This window comes from Rhineura floridana, chromosome 3 (genome assembly GCF_030035675.1).
Source record: "Rhineura floridana isolate rRhiFlo1 chromosome 3, rRhiFlo1.hap2, whole genome shotgun sequence".
NCBI lineage: Eukaryota > Metazoa > Chordata > Lepidosauria > Squamata > Rhineuridae > Rhineura > Rhineura floridana.
Window position 1 is genome coordinate 188,436,288 of NC_084482.1, and position 25,679 is coordinate 188,461,966.

The window sequence follows — 25,679 nt, forward strand, 5'->3', positions numbered from 1 at the left end:
CTCAAGAGAGGAGCCCATTGTTGAAATCTCATCAAGCTAGCTAAAAGGTGAATTCCACCATCTGTCTTCACAAAAGAAAAGCCCATCACCCTGACCATACAAATCATAATAGGTATGGAAATTAAGGAAGGATACCTGCCTGACCCAATCAATTCTGTATTTCCCTTTGATGCTTTTGTCCAAAAAGGTATAAAAACTGGGCTCCTAGAGCCATTTTGGGGGTTCTGGTTGCCCAGTTCCACTATGAAATCACCTGCTGAATCACTGTTCTGGTCTCTGAGTCTTGGTCACCCACACTGCTGAATATCACTATACCTGAAATTGCCTGCTGAATCACTTAGCCAGCCAGAACCCAGAGATCTGACTCTCCTGCTCTTCCTTCACTGTCTCTGGACCCCTGTCTGCTGAAACAGGTCCCTGCTTGCTGAAGCTGCTTCAAAAGCTCTTTTCAGGGATCCACTACTTTTCCTGTTTTGCTCTGGACCTTTGCTAGGCAAAGCAGAGATCTAAGAAGGCATTTCCGGACCCCGGCCTGCTGCATCTGCTGTTTCCCTGCATGACCCAGGAGTCTCAACGCACCCCAGTTTGATTTCTAGATTGCCCATCAGGGCTGGGAAAGGTGTATCTTGCTCTTTATCCTGTCTTCTGGAGGTCCTTTTCCTACAAATTGTAGCCTCCACATCTGTCCTCTCTACCTGTCTTTGACTCATGCGTGTTTTCAGAAGCCATGCTCTGGTCCTCCCTGCCCAGCTGCACATTACTGAGGCATAGTCTGCAAAGTGAGCCCAGAGAGAGAGAAAGGGCAGGCTAGTGTGCCTTCCTCAGTTGTGATGAACTCAACTTCCCTCCCTTCTCTTCTGCCTTATGTGCTTGCTCCTTCATGTGTGTCTGTGTGTGTATATATATATTGAGCATGTATGTGGGTTTAATTATGATTAGGTTTATTTGTCTAATCCCCTCATGCATATTACTGACCTAGCCTCATTGATGTCAATAGATATGTACTGTTACTGAGCTACTCCCCATTGAAGTGTTAAGTGTATATATTTTGATTCTTTGTGTCTATGCTCAATAAATATCCCCATGTTTAAGATCTGTTACTGGGTAAATCTGCCAAGAAGCACTATTGCCGGTGTCAAAAGATCCTAATTACCAAGACTTGTAGAATGGGTGAATGTGAAACGTGTTTACAGAGGAGTCTTGCTAACAGTCCCCCCCCCCCAAAAAAAGCACCCTAACTGTAGTTCACCCCTCACAAAGTTACAATTCCCAGCACCCTTGACAAACTACATACAGTGCCCAGGATTCTTTGGGGGAAGTTATGTGCTTTAAATGTATGCCATAGGTTCATACAAAGGCTGGAATGCTGTAGGTACGTGGGCGTAAGTCCCATTGCATTTAGTGGGGTTACTTTGCACTAGTTGGGAGAAAGTAAAAAGGAGGGGAAAGTGTTAAAGAATACAATTGGTTACACAGAAGTAGGAAAGAAGCAAAAGAGAAAAATGCAATAAAGGTAATTTTTAAACATAAGTTCTTAAAGAGACAGAGGAGACTAGGTAAAGAGAGAGAGAATGAAGCCAAGAGTGGAAGTTTATTGCCTTCGCTGACTGGCAACAGCTCTGCAGGATTTCAGACAAAAGTCTTCCCCAGTCCCACCTAGAGATATCTGGGATTGGAAAATTCAAGTATTTATATACCACTTAATAGTCCAAATTTCTAAGTGGTGCACATAAAATTAAAAGACCATACAAAGAATGAGAACAATTAAAATTCATCCTAGAAACAGAAGACTGCCTTAAAATGCCTGCTGAGATAGGAAAATCTTTGTCAAGTGCCCGATGTTCAGCTAGGAGGGAGTTCCGCAAAACTGGGCCTACAATACCAGTGCACTACTGCAATGAGCTCTAAATGGGCTTTAAGTTTGGTTTGGAGGTTACAGCTGGTGTTAGGTTTCTCTGTGGACATCTCTGCAACACCTCTGTTCCTGATGTAATATATCAAGATATATTGCTGCAATTGGGATTCGTAGTTTTGTATTAAGTAAGATACATCCTTTAACCTTCAACAGAAGGAACCAATATGTTCTCTCCTTTGTGCGTATTAGGGGTTTCGGTTCCCCAGCCCAAGCAGTTCCACAGCAACAGGCAGGTACATTACAAACACCAAGAAATGAAAAGTGGGGGGGGGGAGAGAATCCTAATTCTAGTTCCCAGTTGCATTTCAGAAGGGCAATAAATATTCTTTGAATCTGCAGGTTACAATTTAAAAAAAATATGTAGGCTGCCCATTTAACTTTTATCAACAGACCTTTGTACATAGTAACTTTTGATACCCACCCTCAAAAGAGGGGCCTACAGCTAAAGTAGTTTCCCCACTGCCACACACTCTCACACATATACACACTTGCACACCATTGCCAACACCACAGCCAAACTTGAAGCGGCTCCCTTTTATTGATGTGGTGGATCTCTATCCAGGATGCATGTTAAGGCAACTGTGGCATTAGGACAGGCAACTGTGCTGGTGCTGCATGCCACCATCACTCCCAGCCAAGCAGGGGAAGGGGGGGCAGGAAATGTGATTCCTGAGCCACCTTGCACAAGATGAGAAACCGCCATGGAAGCTTCATCACACCTTCCCAGGATCCTCCTTCAGAGTCACCGTCTGGTTGAATACAAGCTGCAGAAGAAGCAAATTACAAGAGATTGACTCCTTTGCCACCCATTTCTTCCTCCCCATCATCTCCCTTTTTGGGGAGCGACCTATCCCCCCACCTGACCTCAAGGCCTTACAGGAATCATAAGAGTTGGAAGGAACATCAAAGGTCATCTAGTCCAACCCCATGCCTATGGCAGGTCATCTACTACCACAGCATCCTTGACAGAAGGCTATCCAGTCTCTACAGGAAAACCTCTAATAGGAGAGTCCAGCACTTTCCAAGGTAGTAGTTCTTCCTAATATGCAGGTGAAATGCCCTTACTTACAGTTGAATTCAACAAATCCCTTCTAGGTTTTCTCATCTTTTTGGGACTGACCTTTGCATCTGTGCTGTCAGGATCTACTGAGAAATAACCAAGCCGCTCAAACTGAAATTTGGTAAATGGCTTGGCCTCCCACACGGATCTGTCCACCAGAGCCTCCTCAATCACAGAGAGGGAATTCTGCAGGGGGAGGGGAGAGAGGGAGAGAGAGGGAGAGAGAGAGAGAATGAGAGAGAGAGAAGACTAAAACAAGGCAATGGAACATCTCTCAGAAAGGCATGTCAAAGGCTCTTCATCCCCACTGATTAAAATACGCAACTGCAGTTTTCCTCCTCGTGAACTCCTGAAGCACACACACTCTTGCAGTAACCTGCCTTCACCAGTATTTGTATGGCTTGTCGGAAGAGATGCACTTTTAAGTTGGCCCAGACATTAGTTGATTATGCATACCCCAATCCACACACTCTAGTTCACTCCTACTTCCTACCAAATTGTACACGCACACGCGCACACTAGCATAGAGGAGGCACCTAACAAAAGGTTTTGCTTAGGTGTACTTTGATAGCACCATGAGATGCTTCCTTGGCAATTTCCTTGTGCATTATTAATCTTGTTTTTAATATCTATTAATTCTTAGTATGTTTTGTCCTCTCATTCCTCCACTTTAATCTTGTCATATGGTATAATGGAATTATTTGTCTTTGTGTTCTTGAATTTTCTCCTTTTCCAATAAAAAAAAAGTTTGAGTGCCCTTCCTCAATTCTCACACGTTACACCCATCCTCACAACACCCCCCTCCCCCTGTTCTGTCCTCCCCAGTCCAAGCCATAAAACCTCTTCTGGGCCCAGGACTCACAGGATTGACATCAGTCAGGAAGCCCCCTGGCACCTCTGTGGGGTCTTCAGGATTCTTGTGCAGGAACCTGCAAGCCAAAAGGTTTTTGGACACATTTAGGATTGGGCTGCTGGAACAGAAGATGAGAGGGTTCTGTTGGACAGACTGGCTTATGGCATGCCTTTATCCTACGTTTGGGTTTTCCAGAGGCCTTTCCTAGCCCCCTGGGGAATGGCCAAGGCATGATGTTCCTTCTACCATGGCATCACACAGACACATCAGGCCTGAGTCATTTCACTGAATGGAGCAAGCTGGGCAGACAACACAGATCTCAGCCTCACAAAGGGTCCTGTACATGTTCAATGAGCTCTTTTCAACACTGGCTTGGCAGGAAGCAACAAAACCAACAACAATTATCATCTCAGGGAAAAGATTCTCTTTTGCAGTGGAGCATCTGATGCAGTTAATGCATATTTCCCAGTTAGGTGCTATAGGGATGGAGTGAAAACACCTCACTTTAGACTGGGAAGCAACTACCTCTGCATGTGACACGTGTTGGCTCTGCTCTGCCAAGACTTGTTGGATGTTGTCATGAATGTGAAAAGCAAAAACAAAAAGATAGAGAAGAACATGATAATACATCCACTGCATGTATAAGAAACATGCAGTAATTACTAAGATGGAAAAACTTAGCACAGTAAATGTTCTTAATATATTTCAGTGGAAGTTCTATGAACACCAGGAATGCCAGATGCATTCTGGCTTGGTAAGTCTTCCTCAGTGGCATGTGTTCTTGTACAGCAGTTCCCTGTGCATGAGGTCTACATCACCAAAATTAAACAGGTTCAACTTTTTTCTTATGTATTGTTTGTCATAAATATTGCAAATGCATTCATCGCCATTATAGCCATCAGAAGTCTTGTCTGTGTAGCATATTTATTATTTATAGTTTGACTTTAATGTATTACACTGTTTAATATCACTGTTAATTGTTTAATCTCATTACTCTGGTTTGTTCTGCCAAGATTGGTGCCAGAAACACACGTTGCCAGTCTTTGAAGAGCTGCGCTTGGCTTCCAGTCCATTACCAGGTACTGGTGTTAACCTTTAAAACACTAAATGGTTTGGGACAGCAGCTACCTCAACAACGTCTATGCTTCCACATGAATCTGTCTGAACAGCAAGGAGAAAACATTACAGTCATCTCTGGAGGACCTACACAGGGTCCCCCATCCTGTGAAAGTGAGACAGGCACAGTCTAGTGACAGGCCCTTTTCAGCCACAGCATCTGAAACACTCCTTCCAAGGAGGGTTCTTAGGCCACGTACAGATGGTGACATCTTGGCTTAGTAAGTCTACTTCGCTACTGCTTAGACAATTTTACAATTAGGCATATACAAATTCCATTAATTAAAAAAAAACACTTTCACAAGTACTGTAGCTTTCTATTATGTTCGAGCTGTGAAACTGGCTTCCAAATAAAACAGAATTCGAAGCCGAGGTTCAAATTTGGCTTCCAGTTCCTGGCTTTGTTCAGAAGTCTTTAACCATAGTTTCTCAGTTTGGAAATAACAGAAAATTAAGGTTAACCATGGCTTCCTGAGTTATTTTGCCACTCCTACAAAACGGAAGTGCAAAGCAGCTGTGTACAGGGGCCTGAAGCTTGTGTGTATCTTGATTTAGAAAGCTGAGAGTTGATCATCTGAACATGGCCTGCTTCTCTGCAGTTCCTGTTTTTATGTGATTTAGGATGATTTCACAGTTCGAGCTGCTCTGAGAGAATGCTCTAAGAGCAGCATACAAATTCCCTAAATAAATAAATAGAGAAGGTATAATCCATTTTCCCAGCTGCCCCGCCCCCCCGATATAGTTGTAAGTCTAGCTTCTGTGTAAACTCAAAAGGCGTGGGAACCTAGCTCTGTCCAACCCTCTTTGAATACATATCACCACTATGCAATACCAAAATACATAACATTTGTGGGCTAAGCCAGGGTTGAGGAGAGGAGGGAGGCAGAGAAAGAGAAGGAATTGGTTGTGCCCCTTGTTGCCCATTCCTCTTATTAGGAATAAGACTCAAGGGCAAAGAACACATGGGAAGACTTCTCAAACCACAAATTTGCAAAGAGAATGGAGCAATTGCTATCCCGATACTCACAGTCGCTCATACTGTCGAACTTCGCACACAAGAGGATTCGAGACCCAATGGATAAAGGCTTTCGGTTTCTCTGCTGCCTCCGACTTTGTGCAGGTCACCTCTAACTCTCGTACACGTCCATTGGTGTCCTAGGCATAGAAGTGAAGGTCAGCTCCATAGGGACACCAAACCTCTTCGCCATCCCATTTCAATACAATCCCCTTGCAACGGTCCCTTCTTTATTTCTTCTGCTCAAAGCAAAGGAGGAGAAGATGAGCACTTGTTCTCCAGAATGAAGTTCTCACACTCAGCTCACTCGCTCTTGCTCGGAGGCCATATGCACAGACCTCAAATTGATACCTGTATCTCCCTACAAGTTCCTTGCAGTTGCATTTAATTTACTGGCAAGCTTATTTGCCAGTTCCAGAGAAGTCAAAATTACCTTCCTGTTGTATGCTCCTTCACAAAATCTAGAAATGTTGGTTGTTCTTTGGATCAAGGAATAAAAAAAGGACTCTATGGTGACTTAATGCAAGGTGACACTCAAACAACTTCTGAGCTGATCTGGCATGCATGAAAGCTATTATTTCATTTGTGTTCAGCTCAAGCAGCAGGACACCTTGCAACACAGAATAAACTAGTAAATTTCAAACATGAAACACTTCAAGATTATCTTGCGATGTGAACATCACAATCCAATTGGAGCAAAAAGCACAATAAGCAGGCCACAAACATACCAAACACCAGAAAATGTTAGAGCAACATTTTACAATGCTTTCCTGTAATAGAAAGGGGGGGGCTGCAATAAATTATAGACTTGAGTTCAGCTGAATTTCATTCAGAAAAATGTAGAGGCCACCACTGCAAAGTCCTGCTGTACTCTTAGAGGCAATGTGTTATAGCAATAGTATCTGTTTATGCAACTGCAAAGGCAGCAGCGAAATCCTTTCCCCTTTTTTATCTTAATCTCAGGAATAAGATATTCAACTGGAGAATGTAACAGTGGAACAGGATATTGGGGAAGATGTCAAACGGCTTAATCACACAGTGCCTGGTGCAAGTGTCCTCTTTACTGAGTTCTGACCTTTGCAAGAAAAATAAACTTAGCTTCAGAAATCTGTGGAGGAGAGCTAGAGAACTGGTGTGTGCGTTTGTTGTTGTTGTTATGTGCCTTCAAGTCAATTACGACTTATGGCGACCATATGAATCAGCGACCTCCAAGAGCATCTGTCATGAACCACCCTGTTCAAATCTTGTAAGTTCAGCTCTGTGGCTTCCTTTATGGAATCAATCCATCTTCCACACACAGGACCAGCCAGACAGGCCCAGCTTCGCAGTCTCAATGCGTGGATGAGACGATGGTGTCGGGTGGAAGGGTTTGGATTTGTTAGGCACTGGGGAACTTTTTGGGACAAGCCGGGCCTGTACAAAAGGGACGGGCTCCACTTGATCCAGAATGGAACCAGACTGCTGGCACTTAAAATTAAAAAGGTGGCAGAGCAGCTTTTAAACTGACTGAGGGGGGAAACCCGACAGGAGCTGAGAAAGGTCCGGTTCGGAATAAACCTCCCCCCTGGGATAAAAACCAAAGAAATGATGAAATTTTAAAAGGGGTAGGCCTAGAAGTAGGCATTGTGAGAGCAGGGGCACAGGATATAAATTCAGAAGAGCAAAATTACCACAGGCCTAACCACAAGTGCCAAAGACACTTGAAGAGAGACACTGCTTACAAGTGCCTGTACGCTAATGCTAGGAGCCTGCGAACCAAGATGGGAGAACTGGAGTGCTTGGTCTTAGAGGAGAGCATTGATATAGTGAGCATAACGGAGACCTGGTGGAATGGAGAAAACCAGTGGGATACGGTTATCCCTGGATATAAACTATATCGGAAGGACAGGGAAGGACGTATTGGTGGCGGAGTCGCTCTATACGTGAAAGAAGGCATTGAATCCAGCAAGCTCGAAACCCCAAAAGAGGCAGACTCCTCCACAGAATCGTTGGGGGTGGTGATACCATGCCCCAGGAGGGACTTAATACTGGGAACGATCTATCGTCCCCCTGATCAAAATGCTCAGGGAGACCTCGACATGAGATATGAAATTGAGGAAGCATCCAAACTAGGAAATGTGGTAGTAATGGGTGACTTCAACTACCCGGACATAGACTGGCTGCATATGTGTTCCAGTCATGACAAAGAAGCAAAGTTTCTAGATATTCTAAATGACTATTCCCTAGACCAGTTGGTCATGGAACCGACCAGAGGGACGGCAACCCTGGACTTAATCCTCAGTGGGGACCGGGACCTGGTGCGAGATGTAAGTATTGTTGAACCGATTGGGAGCAGTGACCACAGTGCTATTAAATTAAACATACATGTAACTGGCCAATTGCCAAGAAACTCCAACACGGTCACATTTGACTTCAAAAGAGGAAACTTCACAAAAATGAGGGGATTGGTAAAAAGAAAGCTGAAAAACAAAGTCCAGAGGGTCACATCACTCGAAAATGCTTGGAAGTTGTTTAAAAACACTATATTAGAAGCTCAACTGGAGTGCATACCGCAGACCAGAAAAGGTACCGCCAGGGCCAAGAAGATGCCAGCATGGTTAACGAGCAAAGTCAAGGAAGCTCTTAGAGGCAAAAAGTCTTCCTTCAAAAAATGGAAGTCTTGTCCAAATGAAGAAAATAAAAAAAAACACAAACTCTGGCAAAAGAAATGCAAGAAGACAATAAGGGATGCTAAAAAAGAATTTGAGGAGCACATTGCTAAGAACATAAAAACCAACAACAAAAAATTCTATAAATACATTCAAAGCAGGAGACCATCTAGGGAGACAATTGGACCCTTGGATGATAAGGGAGTCAAAGGTGTACTAAAGAACGATAAGGAGATTGCAGAGAAGCTAAATGAATTCTTTGCATCTGTCTTCACAGTGGAAGATATAGGGCAGATCCCTGAACCTGAACTAACATTTGCAGGAAGGGATTCTGAGGAACTGAGACAAATAGTGGTAACGAGAGAGGAAGTTCTAAGCTTAATGGACAATATAAAAACTGACAAATCACCGGGCCCGGATGGCATCCACCCGAGAGTTCTCAAAGAACTCAAAGGTGAAATTGCTGATCTGCTAACTAAAATATGTAACTTGTCCCTTGGGTCCTCCTCCGTGCCTGAGGACTGGAAAGTGGCAAATGTAACGCCAATCTTCAAAAAGGGATCCAGAGGGGATCCCGGAAATTACAGGCCAGTTAGCTTAACTTCTGTCCCTGGAAAACTGGTAGAAAGTATTATTAAAGCTAGATTAACTAAGCACATAGAAGAACAAGCCTTGCTGAAGCAGAGCCAGCATGGCTTCTGCAAGGGAAAGTCCTGTCTCAGTAACCTATTAGAATTCTTTGAGAGTGTCAACAAGCATATAGATAGAGGTGATCCAGTGGACATAGTGTACTTAGACTTTCAAAAAGCGTTTGACAAGGTACCTCACCAAAGGCTTCTGAGGAAGCTTAGCAGTCATGGAATAAGAGGAGAGGTCCTCTTGTGGATAAGAAATTGGTTAAGAAGCAGAAAGCAGAGAGTAGGAATAAACGGACAGTTCTCCCAATGGAGGGCTGTAGAAAGTGGAGTCCCTCAAGGATCGGTATTGGGACCTGTACTTTTCAACTTGTTCATTAATGACCTAGAATTAGGAGTGAGCAGTGAAGTGGCCAAGTTTGCTGATGACACTAAATTGTTCAGGGTTGTTAAAACAAAAAGGGATTGCGAAGAGCTCCAAAAAGACCTCTCCAAACTGAGTGAATGGGCAGAAAAATGGCAAATGCAATTCAATATAAACAAGTGTAAAATTATGCATATTGGAGCAAAAAATCTGAATTTCACATATACGCTCATGGGGTCTGAACTGGCGGTGACCGACCAGGAGAGAGACCTCGGGGTTGTAGTGGACAGCACGATGAAAATGTCGACCCAGTGTGCGGCAGCTGTGAAAAAGGCAAATTCCATGCTAGCGATAATTAGGAAAGGTATTGAAAATAAAACAGCCGATATCATAATGCCGTTGTATAAATCTATGGTGCGGCCGCATTTGGAATACTGTGTACAGTTCTGGTCGCCTCATCTCAAAAAGGATATTATAGAGTTGGAAAAGGTTCAGAAGAGGGCAACCAGAATGATCAAGGGGATGGAGCGACTCCCTTACGAGGAAAGGTTGCAGCATTTGGGGCTTTTTAGTTTAGAGAAAAGGCGGGTCAGAGGAGACATGATAGAAGTGTATAAAATTATGCATGGCATTGAGAAAGTGGATAGAGAAAAGTTCTTCTCCATCTCTCATAATACTAGAACTCGTGGACATTCAAAGAAGCTGAATGTTGGAAGATTCAGGACAGACAAAAGGAAGGACTTCTTTACTCAGCGCATAGTTAAACTATGGAATTTGCTCCCACAAGATGCAGTAATGGCCACCAGCTTGGACGGCTTTAAAAGAAGATTAGACAAATTCATGGAGGACAGGGCTATCAATGGCTACTAGCCATGATGGCTGTGCTCTGCCACCCTAGTCAGAGGCAGCATGCTTCTGAAAACCAGTTGCCGGAAGCCTCAGGAGGGGAGAGTGTTCTTGCACTCGGGTCCTGCTTGCGGGCTTCCCCCAGGCACCTGGTTGGCCACTGTGAGAACAGGATGCTGGACTAGATGGGCCACTGGCCTGATCCAGCAGGCTCTTCTTATGTTCTTATCTCTTGTTTGGCCTTCCTCTTTTTCTACTCCCTCCTGTTTTTCCCAGCATTATTACCTTTTCTAGTGTATCAGGTCTCCTCATTATGTGTCCAAAGTATGATAACCTCAGTTTCATCATTTTAGCTTCTAGTGATAGTTCTGGTTTAATTTGTTCTAACACCAATTTATTTGTCTTTTTTGCAATCCATGGTATGTGCAAAGCTCTCCTCCAACACCACATTTCAAATGAGTTGATTTTTCTCTTATCTGCTTTTTTCACTGTCTAACTTTCACATCCATACATAGAAATTGGAAATACCATGGTCTGAATGATCCTGACTTTGGTGTTCAGTGATACATCTTTGCATTTGAGGACCTTTTCTAGTTCTCTCATAGCTGCCCTCCCCAGTCCTAGCCTTCTGATTACTTGACTATTGTCTCCATTTTGGTTAATGACTGTGCCATGTGCCTTATTTTGTTTTCTATTTCATGCAATCTCAAGGATGAGTTGATTGAAAGGCAGATAAAAAAAGATTTTACAACAAATTAGATTTCATTGCTTGCTTGTCCAGACAGACAAAAACCACTAAGTAGGTTGAGAATTAGGAGAAAGACCTAAAGGAGCCACGGCTGGCTCAGGCAGTGTTCCCAGACAGCTGCAAGCTCAGCTGCTGGAAAAGTCCATGAGGTTCATCCAAGTCAAGCATTGTAGTTGATGCTTTCTTTGACGGACAGGTCTTAGGCCCTGGTCTACAGGGACAGCACCAGAGTGAACAGAGCTGTAAGAAGATGCTGCAGAGACTCACCTTATTGATGTTTTGGACAGCAATGATGTAGCCTGTATGCCTCAAACCCACTGGCTGGCCAGGTGCCAGGCGCTTGTAACTTTTATCTGGTACCTGACACAGAAGAGATGCTCACGTCAGTGGAGGCCAAACAGGGGAAATCAAATTATTTAATCCGCAAGCACAAGGACGTAAAAACATTATATATTAAATCACCAGCTAGCTCTTAATAGGATCAGACACCTCCACACAACAGGGATCTGAAAGGTACCTCTCTGTAGATATTCTCAAAGACCCCTGGGCCAGGAGGACATCCCCACAGTGCACTGCTAGGTCAGCCAGAACAGCACAGCTGTCGGCTGATTGCCTGAACGCTTCATCTACGCAAGGAATAAGGTCCAGCACTCTGAAGCAATCAATCCTGCCCCAGCTTGGGATTCACCCATCACAAGAAAGGCTCCTACTAAAATTTGGACAAGATGATGGCCTGGTTATAATGCCTGAAGAATATAGCCTGGCGTGAACAGCCCCCAGTACGATGTGAATATTCCCAAATGATACAGGCATACAATTTGCTTGTGACGTAGACAGAAAAGAGGAGTGGGAAAAGGTGTCCCTTAAGGTAAAACCTTTAAGGGGGGGGGAAGAGGTAAACCTCTTTACAGTGTGTCAGGATAACAAAAAAAAATCTTATATGTGTATATATTTCCACACACACAACATTTATATTGGGCAGAACAGTGACATTTTTGTATCTCACATGTAGTATTATTGGACGAATGAGGATCATCATTCACACTTCACAACTAAGGGATGTGCCAAAACATGTGCTTTGGTTTGGATTCCTGCATTGAGCAGGGAGTTGGACTTGATGGCCTTACAGGCCCCTTCCAACTCTGCTATTCTATGAAAACAGGCAACAGTTTGTTGATTTGTCTTAAGTATGGAACATAGCACATGGATCTGGGATTTACCTCATTTACAGCCAGGCTTGGTTTTGGCAGGAAAACCAAAAGGAAGCCTATATGGGCAAGGCTCCTTTGAGCACCACAAGACTTTTTCTTGTATGTACAGTTCTCATTAAATTCATTCATATATATTGCAGAACTGGCACAAGTCAATAGATGTGGCCACAGGGTGCACTTCTGACTCTGGAAAGAGGCAATGCCAGATTGAAAATATATATTCCAAGTCACAGGAGCTAGCACTTCAAAGGGGAGTGAATTAATCTGCAGTGCAATGCAGGGATGACCATTGTCCAGAAAATGCAAAATCTATATACAATGGCCAAAAAAAAAAAAGGAGAGGAAGTAAAGATGGGACTACAAACTACACTGAGGACCATCAAGATCACCAAGAACTATGGGCAAACTGAGGACCTGTACCTTGAAACAACCTCCCATACAGGGATTAGTAGTACAACAAAGTACATTTTAAATAAAAGAGGGTCTTTGTCTACACTGGAGCCCATGTTACAAACTGCACTTTCTAGCAAGGAAAGAGGTGATGTCTCATCTGCTTCCATGTCCTGCACCTAGATGAGGCACGTCCAGTTGACAATCCACTCAGGTGCCCACAGTTTTGCAAGAGTCCCCCCACTCCTAGTTCCACACCGCTAGGCTCACCTCCCGGAAGTCGCTCCGCTCAATATAGACAGTCGGCTGGAAGGGGACTTTGTGGAAACCTTTGGTCTCATCAGCAGGGAAATTGGGTACAGCGACTTCTAAGGTCTGGAAAGAAGGAAGCAGCATTGATGCATCCTGATCTACAGTTGTGCTAGGAGAGGTTTAGATTCTAAGTGGTGAGCATGATAGCAAGCCCATGTCTTCCACAATCACCCCCCCCCAAAAAAAGATCACAGGCTTACTTTGTGTGGTGCAGGGAAATTGGTGATGGTCACCCGCAGTGGCTCCAGGATAGCCATGGCACGAGGCGCCTGTTCATTCAGCACCTCCCGCACGCAAGCCTCCAGCATGTGAGGCTCCATTGTGCACTGGGCAACTGTCACGCCCACCTGTGAAGTCAGCCAATAAATAGGACAGAGTTAGCCTACTAGCTCTCTAAGCAAGAGACAGGGAACATTTATCTCTCCCTGGGAACTGAACTTACTTTAAGGAAAGTGGTCTGGGGCTGCTACACACCTGTAGTGGGACGGGCCAAAAAAATATACACATACCATTCACTTACAAAACTTTTCTCTGCCTGGCTTCCATGCTGTACACAGACAGGTTCTCAACACAGTGAGAAAACAAAGGAATAAAGCTCTTCCTGCATGGCCAGCTTGCTGAGGAATGGGACAGGTGAGAGGGTAGGAGGTGTGGCTCAGGGAGTGTGCTGGGAGCTGGACTAAGAGGTCTGACAAACTGGATTAGGCTCATGGGACACAGGTTCCCCATCCCTGCTCTAAGGGGAAGATGCCTTTCCTATAGTCCAGTGGCAGAGCATCTCCTTTGCAGGCAGAAGGTCCCAGGTTCAATCCCCAGCATCTCCCCGGAAGGGCTGGGAAAGAATCCCTTGCCTGGAACCCTGGAGAGCCACAGCCAATCAGTGTAGACCACCTTTGGTCCCCATATTTGTTGGATTACAGTTCCCATCATCCTTGGCCATTGGCTAAGCTGGCTGGGGCTGATGGGAGTTGTAGTGTGACAACATCTGGGGACCCAAGGTTGAAGAACACTGATGTAGACAATACTGAGCTAGTCGGGGACCAACGGTCAGATTCAGAATAAGGAAGCTTCTCATGTTCCTTTGCCATCCCCTGGTCAATTGAGGCAGTCACCCAGTAGATTTTTCAGGGGCCACAATCCCTACCAATGTGGCCCCAGAGTGGCAACTTGGCCCACAGTTTCTGGAGGAGCAGAAAGAGAGAATGCACCCTGCAACTGCCTAGCTGTTGTCCAATAGGCTCCCCAGTCATGTACACTTGTCCAATAGGCTCCCCAGTCATGTACACTTGTGCAGAGCAGCAGCCCCACAGCAGGGACACCTGTGGCATGTCTTGCTGCTCACACCATACCCAAAGGAAAAAGTAGCATGGAAGCTCCATGACTCACAACAACATCTGGAATAGGGCCTAAACACTGTATCCAGCCTCCTACCCCACCGCATTTAGGCATCGCTACCCACTGCATTTGGCAGAGAGTCATGCCAAACTCAAAAGAGGCATCCTTACCCTAGCACAGAAATTGTTGATTGCCTCTGACGGAAAACCTCGGCGCCGCAGAGCCGTCAGCGTAAAGAGTCGTGGGTCATCCCAGTCCCTGGAATGGTAATGCTGGCAGTGAGTAGCCAGGTGTAGAGCCTTGCTCCAAAACATTCCTGCCCAGTCCCCTTCCAGCATGCATGAATGTGCACACCACCCCAAACTTGTGATTGCAGAGCTGATGGCCTCATTGATTAGCCAGAGAACTAATAAGGGCCACTAGCATTGTGTAGGTTTGGAGTACAGTATGTGTTGTATCTGTTGTAAGCCACTTTGGGGATCATTCAATCAAATAGCGGGATATAAATCTTCTAAAATTGCTGACGCCACCAGAGGGTGAGTAAGGAGCAGTGAGGCACCCCTCCATTGCCCCTGGGATACAGCTCCAGCTGAGAGCCCCCTGCTCCCTCCAGCTACCCTCAGAGGGAGAATCAAGTGCCCTCCAGCATATTTACATCACACCAAATTACCGCCTGTTGTTATGCAGACGCCAAGTTCAGAAAGTCAAGTCAGTCTAAACCATGCCTGAAAGGGAGCCCCTGTTCAAACAAAAATCTTGCCAACAAAGTTTCACAGACCAAGGTAACAGGCCATCAAAGAAGGGGGGTGGAGCCTGGTGGGGAAAGATATTAAGGGCTGAGAGCAACTTTGGAGGAGAGGCACAGCAGCGATGGATCACCAGATGCGCAAGAAGATCTTTGAGAGCCTGGACCAGAAGCATTGCAAGTAGATTGTTCTGTGAAATTATTTGGAAGTCTAATAGCTCCACTATGCATTTGAAGCCAATGATCTTTTTTACTCTACTTTGAGAGTGCTTTGGCCTGAATGGGAACATACAAGTATTTTAAATAAATAAATAATCCATCACTCTGTCCGCTCACCTGACAGCCCCTGCATCTACCAAGCGGATGATCTTGCGTTTGGAGACCACCGTGTAGAGGAGATTGAGGCGCCCATACTCCCACTGCACAGGGCAGTAGGCGTCCAGCGCATTGCACAGCCAGAAATAGGAGGAGCGTCTGCCAAGAGAGAGAAGAACAGCATCTGTCAGCATTGGTGGAAAATGTTTTTCAATCTGGGTGCCACAAGTCAGTGGTGGGGTGGCCAGAGGCAAAAGCAGTCAAGAGAACATGGGAACACAGGAATCTGCTTTATACCGAGTCAGACCATGAGTCCATCTAGTCCAGTATCATCTACACTGACTGGCAGCGGCTCTCAAGGTTGTCAGGCAGGGAATCTCTCCCAGCCCTGCCTGGAGATGCCAGGGACTGAACCTGGGAACTTCTGCATGCAAGGCAGATGCTCTTCCATTGTGCCAAGGCCCTTCTCCTGACCCCCCCCTTTATCCTCCATCCAGGCAACCAAGAGGCTCAAGGACACATTCCAGCTAGGCAAAAACACTTGAGGGAGATGCAGAGCAGGGCCAGGAGGGGGGTGGCCTGGAGACAGTCCTGAGGGCCACATTTGCCCTCCCCGATCTACAATTCCCCCCCCCCTCCGCATCACAGCACAATTGTTTCCTGGCACGGGTTGATATCGGCTATGTGTTTGCCCCTCTTTAGCTCTGTAGAATTTGTTTCACTTTCAGGACTCTTGTTTTTCAGCAAAATATTTTATGGCCAGGATCAGGACTGCAGAAATTAATGAGGAAAGGGCAGAGACTTTGTATAGAACCACAGAGTCACAGGGGACCTTATAGGTCATCTAGTCCTGTTCAATGCAGGAAATCCAGATCTAGCGTACACCTGACCGATGGCTACCCAGACTCTGCCTGAAGTCTCCAGCAAAGGAATAGTAATTAGTTCCATTGTCAAACTCCTCTTATCATCTGGAAGTTTTTCCTATTGCCTAATTAAAGTCTTCCCTGCTTTAAATTAAGCCCATTAGATCTTGTCTACTGTGTTTACTCTAACCATGAGGGCTAGAAACCTGCCTTTCATTAGAGGCGAAGGGCAGAATTCTCAAGATACTGAGATAGCAGATCCCGCACCAGCACAGATGAAGCATCTACATCCATAAAGTCCAAACCTCCTAAATCTGGGAGCCCTTGGGATAAGGGATTTGTCCATACAGATCAGGAGTTTTATCTCCTTTCTCTCCCCAACAGGAAAGACTTGGGCATTTGCCAATTGAGCAAGAGTTCTTTGTCTTACCTGGCCTGGAATTCCTTGGTGCAGAGCGAGTGAGTGATATTCTCTATGGAGTCACAGAGACAGTGCGTGTAGTCATAGGTGGGGTAGATACACCTACAAGACAAGACAGAGACAGCTGAGAGCTCAGATCTCTAGAACCATCAACATCCTCAATATATAAGCAGCTGCCACCTCATGACAGCTCATCTTTTTTTTCCAAGCCCCCATGGCCATCAATCCCATCCCATCCATGGTGTCCCCCAGGCACCTGGTTGGCCACTGTGAGAACAGGATGCTGGACTAGATGGGCCACTGGCCTGATCCAGCAGGCTCTTCTTATGTTCTTATGTCCCCTCCCAATCCCACCTGACATTCTAGGAACTGCACCAGACATCCCATCCTACATACCATTTATCCCCAGTGCGGTGATGGGGCGTGTATTTGATGCGATAAGCAACAGGGTCCATCTTTCCATCCTCCATCACTAGCTTCATGCGCAGTGTGGCCTCCCCTTCCCCAAACTTGCCTTTGCGCATGTCCTGCGGAGAGAGAGCACACGCTGGAACTTTGAACCAGCCAGGTGGGAAAGCTTGTTGTGGGGCTGCCTCAGTTCCTTCCCCAGCAAGAACCTGTAGGAGCAGCCTCCTGCAACCTGGCACCCTCCAGGTTCTAGTTCTGGTGTACAAATCCCTACACAGCTTGGGACCAGGATACCTGAAAGCTCGTCTTACCCCTTATATATCCAGTTGATCACTGCACTCTGCAAGTGAGGCCCTCCTGCAGATACCATCTTATCAGGATGTCCGCTTCACACAATATAGGAAGCGGACCTCGGTGGAGCATTTTACAAGATGTCATCATTCCTTTATTGACGTTAAATTTATGATGTTAGAAAAAATAAGTGTGAACAAAAGCCAAGTTTTATTAAGGAGAGAAATAGCTTGGATTTTCGAACTGAAAACGCTGACCCCTAGTGGTCTCAATTAGGGGTTAGAGAGTTTCTTCCTCTCTTGTGAATCTCACCAAATACTGATGATCTCTTTTGTACTCCTTTGCCCCAGTTGTATGTAATTCTCTGTTATACCTGCAATCAGGCACCTGGGTTTGTGCATATATATATGAGCACGCTCAGTGAATGGTTCTTCGTGGTCATTATCAGTGTGAGTAGTTTTGCTGGAGAATATTTTAGACCCATTTATGTAAGTAAAAAATTTTTTCCCCCACAGATATATTGTTTTATGCTGTATGAAATTCCTATACAATAATATGGTGTGTTCCCGTGATTTTGTTTACTGCCCCTGATGAAGGCCAAACCACAGACTGGCCGAAACACGTTGGGTTTTTGTCATAATAAATATATTTTTTCAAGCATTTTGGGTTCCCCCCCCCTTTTTTCTATCTTTTTGCTTTTGGATGCTTGCCACCTTTTGCTGTGGAAGCTGTAGTCCAACAACATCTGGTTGGCACCATGTTGGCTACCCCCAAATTAGCATAAGGGACAATAGCCATGAAAGGCAGGGGGTGGGAATCTGGTGGGAGAAAGGTGTATAAAATAATGACCTTGACTGATGAAAACACGCCCTTATAATTTCTGAGCTGTCATTAATGATTACAGATATAGCCATGAGGGCTAGAAACTTGGTTTTTAAAAGCAAACACACAAGGATGAGAATGCTGAATTTTATGCACACAGGGCCGTAATTACAAAGCCGTAACTACAGTGAGCAATGCATGGGCACATTTTGGGAAGAACCCCCAGATGTTCCAGTTCCAGCTTCTTTCTGCAGGAGGAGCCACACTAGATTGCTCACACGAAATGGCAGTACCTCAAAAAGCAGAAGCGACTCCTCAACCGGTCGGTCCCGCCAAGGAGAAGGAGGCGGGTTATGTCCTTTGATTTCTTCCACCTTCTGGTGACAAACGTAAGCATAGCCCCTGGGGGAGGGAAAAAAGACAATCAGCCACAAGCAGAAGAGGCCTGCTTCCTAAGCAGAAAGGAATGCAGATGTGCTGGTGGTCAACTGCTGTTGCAATCCCCTCCCCTAAAAAGCGCATGTGCACTGGAGCTGATTGATCCTCTGGGAAAGCGCAAAAAGAGAAATAGGACAAGGGTCTTTCCGGCATCCCTGATGCAAACCACACCCTCCTCACCTCCGGATGAGATCCACTGCCCAGGTGTACAGCTGATCGAAGTAGTCAGAGGCGTGCGTCACCGCATGGGGGGTGTACCCTGGGGAGGAAGGAAACAAGGCCAGATCATAAAAAAGGGTGCCCCTTTCATGCGATACTTGGGTCAGGCTCCACCAGTTTCCCAAAGTCCACCTATCTCAGGGTAGTGACTCCCTCATACCTACCCCCCAAGCTCCCATAAACAAGCTCTCATCACTCCCAAATGGTTCATGTGAACAAGCCATCAGCCTGTACAGTAGTCCCTTGTCTTTGCGCTCGAAACTTCAGGCCATGATGTGAATTGCACTAACCTGGCATGGTGTCCAGAAAGCCAGCAGCCTTCCCCTCCACCCCCATCCAGAAACAAAGCCCTCTTTTGCCCACCCATCATCTCCACCTTCCTAGCACACTATGTAAGCATACCTAACCATTCCACTATGTCCCGGATGGCTGTAAAGTATTTCTCCTCCTCTTTTTCTGGATTCGTGTCATCATAGCGCAGGAAACAAATTCCACCATTTGCCTGGCGGGGGGAGAGAAATTAAGCAACATAGTTAAGCCACCCACGAGTTCAGCAAGACATCAACCAAGTACCCAAAAATAATTATTTAGTGACCACATAAGTTGCCTGACATATGTCAATTAAAACGTTTAATGTGCAGGGAGTACACAGCATATTAGCATACATAAAATCTAGATGGCAAAACAAATACAAAATGCTGAAGCAAATTTATTTATTTATTTATCCGATATATATCCCGCCCTTCCTCCCAGCAGGAGCCCAGGGCTGCAAACAAAAGAATTAAAAACACTTTAAAACATCAGAAAAACAGACTTTAAAATACATTAAAACAACCATTAACATCATATTAAAACAAAACATCTTTAAAAACATTTTTTTAAAAGGTTAAATATATTAGAAAGCAATTCCAACACAGACACAGACTGGGATAAGGTCTCTACTTTAAAAGCTTGTTGAAAGAGGAAGGTCTTCGGTAAGTGCCAAAAAGATAACAGAGATGGCACCTGTCTAATATTTAAGGGGAGGGAATTACAAATTAATAAATGCCTGCTTTCAGAGGAGGGACATCAATTCCAACTATTATGTGTTTTGAGCTCTTCATCTAACAGCAATGGTGCATTACCATACATCAGTGGTTCCCAAACGTCTTTCTCCACAGACCACTTGAAAATCACTGAGGGTTTTGGTGGACCACTTAATGCCTGATGTAACAAGTGTAATGTGCCGTGCTAGATGCTGTAATGATTTTAATTGTATTTTTACAGACACACCGCAGACCACTTGAATAAGCTCATGGACCATTGGTGGTCCACAGTCCAGGGACCCCTACCATGCTTTTTTTGTAACACAATAAAAGAATAAATCAGTTTTAGCCAAGAGTCTGTCATTTTAGAAATTTTTTATTTATTTCTACCCCACTTTCCTATAAAACATAATAAAAGTGGCTCACAATTCCACAGTACTGACTGTTTCACTGTTATCAAAGGTTGTATTATAGAATTAAAAGAATATCACTATTTAAAAAAAAGTTAAAATAATGGCAAAGTCAGGCAGATAAATCAGTCATAAAAAGCAGATTAATACAAGATTTAAATAGTCTTGGAATACAAATATCTGAGATTGTGTTATAGGTGTCAAATAAAGCCTACTGCTGTGGCAAGGATCAACTGCACTCGGGAGTTCTCAGGTGGAACCAATCTCAGTGGGGATTGAATTTGCTGCCAGTTTAAAAGGTGATATCTGCCAAATCCTGCTTGCACAGGAATCATCAGGAGCACACTGCAGCATTATTAATTGTTCCTCTGCAGCTGTGACTGTATCTGCTCCATGACTATTAACATATTATGTCAGGTATGTGGCAGGTGAACAGGACTTGAGAAAAAATAGCTTCATGGGCCAAATTGGGTCCATGGGCCAGAGGTTCCCCATTTGTCTTTTAACTGGAGATGCCAGAGATTGACTCCAAGACCATACATAAGCATAGCATAGACCCTACCTGCTGAGCTAAGGGTCCACCCATGCTTGTCAAGGGAACTCTGGAGAGCTGGTTTGTTAGCAACACCATTCCTTGTAGTTTTTTATTGCAGAATAAAATCTTTGCAAAATGGAGATAGTTTGGGGCCTTGTATACTAGGCACTACTATTTTGTTTCTTTGTTAAGTTTTCTTCTCTCTCCTGATTAGGTTAGGGTGTTTTTTTAAGCTGCCACATTAGGTTAGTTTTTTATTTATTTTTACAGTGTTAAATGGACTGGTTTCCTTTTTAATTATGAATCATTGACACTGATTATTTGTAATTTTTCATGTTTTCAAATCGTTACTTTTGTTCATCTGATACACCATGAGCCACTTTTTTCTTGTGGGAAAGTGGCACACATATAAACAGATGATGAAGAGGGAATTGTCTTTACCATAGGAACACAGGAAGCTGCCTTATACTGAGTCAGGCCATCTCACTCAGTATTGTCTACACTGACTGGCAGCATCTCTCCAGGGTTTCAGACTAGGGTTTCTCCCAGCACTACCTGAGATGTCAGTATTGAACCTGGGACCTTCTGCCTGCAAAGAGGGGGCTCTTCCACTAAGCTATGGCCCTTCCTCCAGCTATTCCCTTCTACCCCACCTCCTGCAATTCAACAAGAATCTGAGTACACCTCAGGGCAGAATGGAAAGACGCCCAATCTCTCACCTTGGCGTAGCCAAAGTTGAAATTGATGGCTTTGGCATGACCAATGTGCAGGATGCCATTGGGCTCAGGAGGGAATCGTGTGCGCACCTAGGACAGAAAACATTTTCCACAATGTTAACCGAGATCTGCTTGGAGGCAACCTACCCCAATAACTCAAAGGCATGCCAAGCCCACCTACATGCTAGTGTCAGCTCTTCACCGCATTAGACTTAATCCTACACTATGACAGCAGGAGGTTACTGCTGTGCCGCAAGAGTCTGAAGCAACTTCTGGCCTCACTTGCAAAGCACTACAGGGATGTGCTTCTCATACCTCTCACTGAAGAAATTACACATTGTGCACCCTGAGGAATTTTGGGCATGGAAAACCAGAGTTCAAAATCCCTGATCACTACAAAGGCTGGGCTGGGGATAAGGGAAAAAGTTGATTCAGTTCACATTTAAAGCCAAATCCATCTGAAACAATATGAGAACTGAAACACAGCCTTCTCTCAGAATTCACACATCCAAATTTTGCAATGCAGTTCTCCAACCAAAGAATGTTTGCAAAAATGCATATATTAGGGAAAGGCATGCCTAAAAATGAATATATTCGTGAAAATAACATATAAAAATGCACTACATTAGGAGACATTGCTAGCAAAAATGTGTACATTAATGAAACTGCATACAAAAATGTCTTCATTAGGAGAAATTCGCACTAAAATGCTTAAGAATTTTAATGAGCATTTTTTTTAAATCGCAAATTACTACAGAAATGTGGAAGAGTGAATTTAAGATTGGAAAAATGTGAAACTGAGAGAATCGAAATTGACAGATCCTTTCATCCCTAATTGGGGAAGACTATGGCTTCTCTCTAGACTCAAATTTCCCAGAAATCTTTGTACAGGCTAACCCTTTCAATCTTCAAATGACTGGCATCAGATTTTTTCTGCTGGTAGAAAGGTATTGCTGGACAGAAGAGATTAAATCTGGCAGCTGGAAAATTTTATGTATGTGCTTCCACACACAGATACTCTTCAGTCCCAATGCTCGCTAGTGCCATGTGCATGTGTGGCGTCTCACTACTTTACCAGATCTCAGTTTTGCCAACAGTCCTGTCAGAAGAACAACTTTGCTGTCCCAGAGGTGTATAAAGTTACGCAGGGCTAGAGAAATATAAGCTTTATAGGGCAACTACTCTCTAAACCCAGCCTCCCAAATGAAGAAGATTGGAAGATCTCCATCCTCTGAGCACCTGTCCACCTGTGATCTCCAGATGCTGCTTCAGTAAGCTCATAGTGTTGGGTGTAACAATGTAGCCTTCTGTTTTGAAGTTCTCACCTGGAAAGGTAAGGAACATGTCAGCACACAGTATCAGAATTAGTGAAGTACAGGTAGTGACTGTAGAATATTTCTGCATTAAAATCAAATTACTGTGCCCAGAACAAGTGGAAGGTGAATGAGCACAGAACTGGGAGAATTTTACATTAAAATTGCTTCATGTTTAATACATTGTAATTCTTTCTTGATCATTGGCCCAAGTTTGTGGGTTTAAAGTGAAACTGTGGCTTCTCTCCCCCCCCCCAACCTTCTTTTTGGCAGAGTCATGTGCTGCTGGGTGCCACTTGGTGGCAACAAGAGCAAACTCCACCTACAGTAAAGTGCTCAACAGTAAGAGAAAAAGGTCATCAAGGGATAAATGCAAGCATCAGGGCAGGACTTGGGGACAGAAGTGAAGGACCTCACTCAGTAGAATGAATTGGAGGGCTCCAAAACGCAAAACAAGCAATTTAGCTGAACGCCATGCCCCCAGCGATTTAGCCCAAATGCACAGTGTTATGATGCGCTTCCAAGCCCAAAACACAGTGGAGAGCAGTGGCCCCGATCTCAGTGGGGCAGTGAATCTGCTCCAGGTTTTAGTCCAAACTTTCGAGAGGTGCTGAAAGCTCCTACAGTAGCGTGTTGCCATTTTGTACAACCCACTGCTCAGCACAGAATGATTGGCTATTTCCCCTCCTAGCACACCTCAACCCCTTCGTCTGCAAAAGTCAGTACCTGCACTTTTTGTGGGTCCTGGAATTTTAGGGAGCTCATCAGTGAAGCCAGAGAAATGAGTGGCAGAGTACCCAGCCGACACCCAGCCACTGGCAAGAGCCAGGACCTTCAAGGCAGCTTACCTGGCTTATGGAATTTAAGTGCTTCGCCTCTCAGCTGCTCCATGAGGGATTTTGTTTCTTGGCACGTATCACCTGGAGGGAAGCAGCGCAGGTCAGGGTTCTACCAACACAGAAGTCAGAGGCTCAAGATGCAGACCTGCCAGAGCATCCCCTTTTGTGGCAACAACATGGTTTACCTCCTTCCCTTGCTATCTTTTTACCTTGGTCTAAGGGGGAAGGGCCATAGCTCACTGGTAGAGCATCTGCTTTGCATGCAGAAAGTCCCAGGTTCAGTTTCTGGCATCGTGATGTGAGGCTAGGAGAACCTCTTGCCTGAAAACCTGGAAAGCTGTCCATGTAGACCATACTAAGTTAGATGGACCAATAGTCTGACTCAGCATATGCCACCTTTAGCTTCACAGAAAAGCAGGCAATAAAAGACAAGGGGAAAATCCCGAAACATATTGCTATCCACAAGTACACCCAGCCTGGGACTGTTACCATGATTAACTACTCCAGTACTGGAGGCCTTCAAGAGGCAGCTGGACAACCACCTGTCGGGTATGCTTTCAGTTGGACTCCTGCATGGAGCAGGTGCTTGGACTCAATGGGTTTATAGGCCCCTTCCAACTCTACTGTTCTATGATTCCACAATAACTACTGTTCATAAGAACAGAAGAGGGCACCATCAACCTCAGTCAAAGCTCATTACATGAAGGTTCCAGCAGATGAGAGGAATTTTCCAGGGCAACAAATTAAAAAAAAAAGTGACATAGCAAAGACTGTGAGAATGGATTGCTGACAACATTCTACCCTAGCAGCTCTGTGTATCCTTGCCTAAGAGAGAAGGGTGCTAGGGCCAGACACACATCCAGAACAGTTATGGAGTTTCCTGCACTTAAAACACACATACACGCATGCACATGGGAGCAAACACAAGAAAGGTCTTACCATTTTCCACCGCAGCTGCCTTTCCCTTCTTATTCAGCTCAGGGGCATGGGCCTTCGGGGCCTGACAAAGCAACATGAAGAGCCACTGAGTTTAACTGGATCTGGCTTCAGGCCTCAATGGTGAAGAGGAGTCAATCCAAACTACAACTCCCAGCAACCCTAGTAAGCACGCCCAATGGCCAGGGATGACGGGCCTTGTAGTTCAGCAACATCTAGAGGGCCAAAGATTCCCCACACCTTCTACAAATAGAGGTAACATCATGGTGGTTTTCTCTCAGCAGCCTCAAGTATGGGATGCTCTGGGGAGTGATTCCTTTGGGAGCACTTTCCAGCCCACATGGCCACAGCACTCTAATACAGACCTGTCCCAGCACAGGCTGCTACCCAGCATTCACCAAGTGAACACACACACACACAGAGGAAGGGTGACAGATTCTCTGCCATTTTAAAACCTTCCTGCTTTTCCAGAAATTATTCTGCTGCTCTGAGTCTTTGGCCTCCCTTAACTGATCCCCTTCTGGTCAGCCTATGTTAAGCAGAAATGGACTGCAAAAGAAAACAGCAGAGCAGAAAGGTGACTATTTCGTGTAAACTACCAGGACCTGCAACAGACTGTTGCAGTGTGGCATGCTCCTGTTCACTCTTCGTGTCAATAAGCCATGCCCTTCCTTTATGATCCTCTTCCTTCCCCACCTCCAGCTTTCTCATTTGCCCTCCAATACACAGTCAGCCTTCTGTGGTTACTGAGCACACTCAGTGTTCATTGGGCTGTTTTGGGGTTTTCACCCACCCTCTTAGGGTATTTTCTAACTTTTTTGTACTCCTGCAGACCGTGGGTTTCCCCTTCCCCTACTGGTACCTCCTTCTTGCACATGGGTGGTGCTATTTTGGCTACAAATACAGCGGCACTCACAGCCTGAACATCAGAAATA

At 44.9% G+C, this 25,679-nt stretch overlaps 1 protein-coding gene across 1 annotated transcript in view; it reads right to left on the reverse strand.

Moving 5' to 3' along the window:
* Positions 1–2,434: 2,434 nt before the first annotated feature.
* The window catches only part of QARS1 (glutaminyl-tRNA synthetase 1), a 32,736-nt gene continuing 9,491 nt past the window's right edge, over positions 2,435–25,679 (reverse strand). Inside the window, exons 7-24 of the mRNA XM_061618835.1 lie at positions 24,748–24,808; positions 23,818–23,889; positions 22,896–22,981; positions 21,660–21,746; positions 19,373–19,472; positions 18,932–19,010; positions 18,607–18,715; positions 17,189–17,319; positions 16,802–16,894; positions 15,530–15,667; positions 14,619–14,706; positions 13,314–13,460; positions 13,072–13,176; positions 11,468–11,560; positions 5,972–6,099; positions 3,838–3,904; positions 3,036–3,161; positions 2,435–2,679 (exon numbers count right to left, since the gene is read on the reverse strand). Coding sequence (XP_061474819.1) covers positions 2,629–2,679; positions 3,036–3,161; positions 3,838–3,904; positions 5,972–6,099; positions 11,468–11,560; positions 13,072–13,176; positions 13,314–13,460; positions 14,619–14,706; positions 15,530–15,667; positions 16,802–16,894; positions 17,189–17,319; positions 18,607–18,715; positions 18,932–19,010; positions 19,373–19,472; positions 21,660–21,746; positions 22,896–22,981; positions 23,818–23,889; positions 24,748–24,808 — 1,761 coding nt within the window. The 3' untranslated portion in view covers positions 2,435–2,628. The remainder of the gene's footprint in view (positions 2,680–3,035; positions 3,162–3,837; positions 3,905–5,971; positions 6,100–11,467; positions 11,561–13,071; positions 13,177–13,313; positions 13,461–14,618; positions 14,707–15,529; positions 15,668–16,801; positions 16,895–17,188; positions 17,320–18,606; positions 18,716–18,931; positions 19,011–19,372; positions 19,473–21,659; positions 21,747–22,895; positions 22,982–23,817; positions 23,890–24,747; positions 24,809–25,679) is intronic.